This window comes from Arachis hypogaea, chromosome 9 (genome assembly GCF_003086295.3).
Source record: "Arachis hypogaea cultivar Tifrunner chromosome 9, arahy.Tifrunner.gnm2.J5K5, whole genome shotgun sequence".
Classification (NCBI taxonomy): Eukaryota; Viridiplantae; Streptophyta; class Magnoliopsida; order Fabales; family Fabaceae; genus Arachis; species Arachis hypogaea.
The window spans coordinates 93,483,185-93,488,053 of NC_092044.1; the positions used below are offsets into that span (position 1 = coordinate 93,483,185).

The 4,869-nt window shown below is 37.6% G+C and overlaps 1 protein-coding gene across 1 annotated transcript; it reads left to right on the top strand.

Moving 5' to 3' along the window:
• Positions 1-1,088: 1,088 nt before the first annotated feature.
• LOC112709317 (uncharacterized) lies at positions 1,089-4,133 on the top strand. Its single transcript, XM_025761211.1, has 5 exons — positions 1,089-1,430; positions 3,485-3,507; positions 3,589-3,746; positions 3,851-3,942; positions 4,044-4,133. The coding sequence occupies exons 1-5, from the start codon at positions 1,089-1,091 to the stop codon at positions 4,131-4,133; spliced, it is 705 nt and encodes a 234-aa protein (XP_025616996.1).
• The last annotated feature ends 736 nt before the right edge of the window (positions 4,134-4,869 follow it).

Below are 4,869 nucleotides of genomic sequence, written 5' to 3' on the forward strand. Positions count from 1 at the left end.
GCTGGCCATTCGGCCATGCCTGAACCTTCATCTCTTATGTATTTTCAACGGTGGAGTTTATACACACCATAGATTAAGGGTGTGGAGCTCTGCTGTACCTTGAGTTTTAATGCAGTTACTACTATTTTCTATTCAATTCGATTTATTCCTGTTCCAAGATATTCGTTGCACTTCACCATGATGAATGTGGTGATCCATGACACTCACCATCATTCTCACCTATGAACGTGCGTGACTCACAACCACTTCCGTTCTACCTTAGACCGGGCACATATCTCTTGGATTCCTTAATCAGAATCTTCGTCGTATAAGCTAGAATTGATGGCGGCATTCATGAGAATCCGGAAAGTCTAACCTTGTCTGTGGTATTCCGAGTAGGATTCCGGGATTGAATGACTGTGACGAGCTTCAAACTCGCGATTGTTGGACGTGATGACAAACGCAAAAGAATCAAGGGATTCTATTCCAACATGATCGAGAACCGACAGATGATTAGCCGTGCTGTGACAGAGCATTTGGACCATTTTCACTGAGAGGATGGGATGTAGCCATTGACAACAATGATGCCCTACATACAGCTTGCCATGGAAAGGAGTAAGAAGGATTGGATGAAAGCAGTAGGAAAGCAGAGATTCAGAAGGAACACAGCACCTCCATGCACTTATATGAAATTCCCACCATTGAATTACATGAGTAACTCTATCTTTATTTTCTGTTTTATTTATTTACTATTCGAAAACTCCATAATCAATTATTATCCACCTAACTGAGATTTACAAGATAACCATAGCTTGCTTCATACCAACAATCTCCATGGGATCGACCCTTACTCACGTAAGGTATTACTTGGACGACCCAATGCACTTGCTGGTTAGTTGTGCGGAATTGTGACTAAGTGTGATTCACGTTTGAGAGCGCTACCAGGTTTTTGGCGCCATTGTTGATGATCACAATTTCGTGCACCAGACCCTGATGATAGAAAGTCGACAAGTGGGTACTGTATATTTCTTGGCTTCAATCTAATTTCCTGGGCTTCAAGGAAGCAAATAGCAGTAGCAAGGTCAAGCACAGAAGCAGAATATAGGAGTATGGCAGATCTGGTAGCTGAGCTAATTTGGGTGAAAAACTTAATGAGTGAGCTACAATTTCCACCAAAAGAGGTACCTATGGTCTACTGTGATAATTTAAGTGCAGTTCTACTTGCTGCCAACCCAATCTTACATTCAAAATCCAAACACTTTGAGATAGATCTTTATTTTGTTAGAGATCTTGTGAATAGTAAAGATATTAGAGTAAGTCACATTCCAGGAACCATGCAAGTGGCTGATATCCTAACAAAGGCTGTGTCTTCTGACAACTTTCTACACTTTAGGACTAAACTGAACATTGAGGAATTGGATAGCACAGCTGCAGAAATGAAAGGCAAAAAGGTCAGAAGCAATGATCAGCAGAGCAAGACAACTAGAGATGATGACACATGATAGTCAAAGCAAGGCAAGCAAGAAAAAGGAAAAAGTAGAGATGATGTTAGGCATGCTTAAGTTCTAGTAACTACCTTTAGCTAAGTCAGTTAGAATGCAACCAGTTTCGTTTCAAGTTAACATAGTAAGCTTGAGATAATTAGTTAGCCTATTAGTTGCTAAACTGGAATCAGTTAATGGTTAGAAAACTCTAGAAACTCTTGACTATAAGTAGCAATACCAATTGCTATAGTAACCACTTTTGGTTTACAATACAATTCACATATTCATTCCTTTCTCTCTCTTCTCTACTTCTTTCTCTCTTTTCTCTAAACCTTCTCATCAGATCTCTGAGTCTTCTTAGTTTAGGTTCTTGATACCTTCACTAATTAAAGAACGAAATTTACTTCGGTTCAACTAACAACTATAATACACATTAATCTCTCTTATTTTTGTTTTATACGATTGTCGCTTATTAGTTGTTAAATGGATAAATGCTTAAATTGTTTCTAAAAAATCACAGGTAACTTAAATTAGTCCTTAAAAAAATTAAATGAATCAATTTAGTCTCTGGACAATACAACATAAAGCAAGTTAGTTTGCATACCTATTTCCCATTAACACCTTGGTATATGTCATAATTGACCATATTTGAAATCCAATCATCATCACGATTATATCTATCATTACCAAAAAAAAATATTGAGTATTATTAGATTTATCGACGGATTTATTACACTACAAAAAATAGCGTAATTATCGACGCTAAAAATCGACGGTTAAGTTTGCCATCGATAATATAAAAAAGGGGTGATTAAAAATAAAATATTAAAATCAACGATAATATCGTCTATTATTTTGACAATTTTTTAACACTCTCCTTCTATCGTCAAAGAACAAAAATTTTTTTCTTTAAAATCGATGGACTGGTTGTCTATTTTAATAATTAAAATATCGACAGTCTCTGTCGTCGATAAATTTAGACGATAGAGATCTCTTTTCTTAATTGAATGAACGGTATAGATTTACTATATAAACTAGATGGATAGAGTGTTGATTTTTTTAACTAAATCGACAAAATATCCCTCGATTCTTATCAACCAAAAACTACTCCCGCCTTTGCTTCCCACGTCCCTACTCATTTCGCTCATTTTCCCAAACTATAACCCTAAATCTTCAGAGAATTAGAGTTTGACACTTCTTCTTCTTCTCCTCCAACGCCCAAGAGTAAAGACCATAACAGAGTCATGGTCATGGAGAGAGGCAGAGAGTAGAGCTTCTTCTTCTTCCTCCTCCTCCCCCGAGCCTGCCGCCGCGCTATCCTCTTCATGTAGGTTCCTCTCTCTTTCTCTTTCTCTCTCTCTCTCTCTCTCTCTCTCTCTCGCTCTCTCTCTCTCTTTCACTATCAAATTTTGGTTTGTGAATCTGTATGTAAGTTCTTCTTCTTTCATGGACTAGTCGTTGCAACGTCTTTGCTGGTCGCAGTCGCTATGAGCCCGTCGCCATAGAACGTCGCTGTCGCAGCTTCTTGTAAATTCCTCTCTACCTCTCTCTGATTATTATATTTATTTTTGCAAATTTTGTATCTTCTATTTTCATCATGAAATTCTGAATTTGCTGTTTGTTAAACCTAATTAGCATAATCAATTCATCATATTACTTCAACTCAACTAGTCTGACACATTAGTTTTACAATGTGATTAGATAAAACAAAATTTAAAAGAAAGAAAGAAAAACCACTTGCTTGCTTAGTATTAGAAAAAGGTAGAGTACTGACTTCAGATTTAGTTACAGATTTCAAGTAAGTAAGAAAAGTACTGTGTATTATTTAATTAATCTTCATGAATATTGTTCATAATATTAATTGCTTTGTTTATTTTGATTTACTTATTGAATTTTCATCTTTTCTGCTAGTCACGGTAGTTTGGTAGATTTTCTATTTGATTTGACATTTGTTTTGGTGAATTTATGCTCTGGATTTACCAATTTGTTGTTTTTTTTGCTTTTGTTGATGTGGAATCTAGCTTGGCATGGAAAGTTCTGGAGTGTATTTTCGAATTTATGTTTTCTGGTTTCCTTATAGAAAATTTCATCCATTTTTAATAAGTCATAACATTGGCTTATGTAGAGACTATTCAAAGACCTATGCTCGGTCCAAATATTATGACGAAGCAAAACCCTGGAATGAAAGGTATGATGCTGCATTTGCTTGTGCTTCGCAGAATGAAATTGAACAATTTGATGCCATTAATTTGGTTAATGCAAGTTGTCGTCTACTAGTAGAAGGTATTTTTTTTTCTTTATGGGTGCAATATGTCTTTGCTCTTTGGGTATATTTTTTGTCTCTCAAAAATACTAATGGTGACTTCCATATATTATTAGAATGCTAGGTTCCAACATGCCCTGTACTCCTGAGGTAGCTGACTTCCTAAAGAAAGCTAGTGTTCTTATTGCTCCTGCAATGGCTACTGGCATTGGAGGGGTACGATGTTTGCTATATTCAGAGTGCTATGTTTTGCTCATATTATTGTAGATTCTAGATTGCCATGTTGACATGTTGATGACTTTTCCCCTTGCTTACAGGTTGTGGCTGGAGAGCTTGAACTAAATCATGAATGTAGTTTGATACACTGGTCGCCAGAGGATTTCGAATCTAAATTGCAGGTATTTTAAATATTTCCCTTTACTGAAAATATATTACCTATACAAATCACTCATCGTATATTTCATTATGATGAGAATTTATGCTAGATGAAATTTTGACAAATAGCTGATATGGAAAGTGTTCATACCCTGGGTCAAAGCTGTCCGACCCAGGATGTTCTTCAGACAAAGCGACCGACCTCTTCAGGTCAGGATGACCCGACCTCTTTTCAAAGAGCTCAGCCAAGTCACAGGAAAACCCAATAAAAGGGCCCAAACAGAGGAACACGTCTCGAAATCCAAGGGTAGCCTAAAGCCCGTAGAGATAAAGGCGGTTCCCTTGAAGATAAGATGACCTCACTTGAAGATGAGATAAAGATAAGATAAGATAACTAACTTATCTTATCTAAGAAGGTCACCCTACGCCATTATAAATCACTGGAGCACCCAAGTATAACTCATACTCTGATTCTACTCAATACCTGCTTAATACCCTTGCTAACTTAAGCATCGGAGTCCCTTGCAGGTACCCCCACCCTCCGGGGACGAAGGATCAACACCACCACCAAGTCCATCAGATCAGACTCCACAGCTCTGACCAGCATAGAAGATCTTGTCCGAGATCGACCTACAGTTTCAGGTAACCCACGAAATATTGGCGCCATTGCTGGGGAACCTAGAAGTCATCCCATCACCATGGCGGACGACCATGACAACGACCGCACCTCAGATTTAGAGGAAAGAACGCCGCACAAAAATGTGGATA

Bases quoted from the DNA above. Each gene is read 5' to 3' on its own strand.
- LOC112709317 (XM_025761211.1), top strand. From the start codon at position 1,089: ATGGCAGATCTGGTAGCTGAGCTAATTTGGGTGAAAAACTTAATGAGT. The intron at 1,431-3,484 runs GTCAGAAGCAAT...TGTGGAATCTAG, and splicing joins CAGAAATGAAAGGCAAAAAG to CTTGGCATGGAAAGTTCTGG. The intron at 3,943-4,043 runs GTACGATGTTTG...CCTTGCTTACAG, and splicing joins TGGCTACTGGCATTGGAGGG to GTTGTGGCTGGAGAGCTTGA.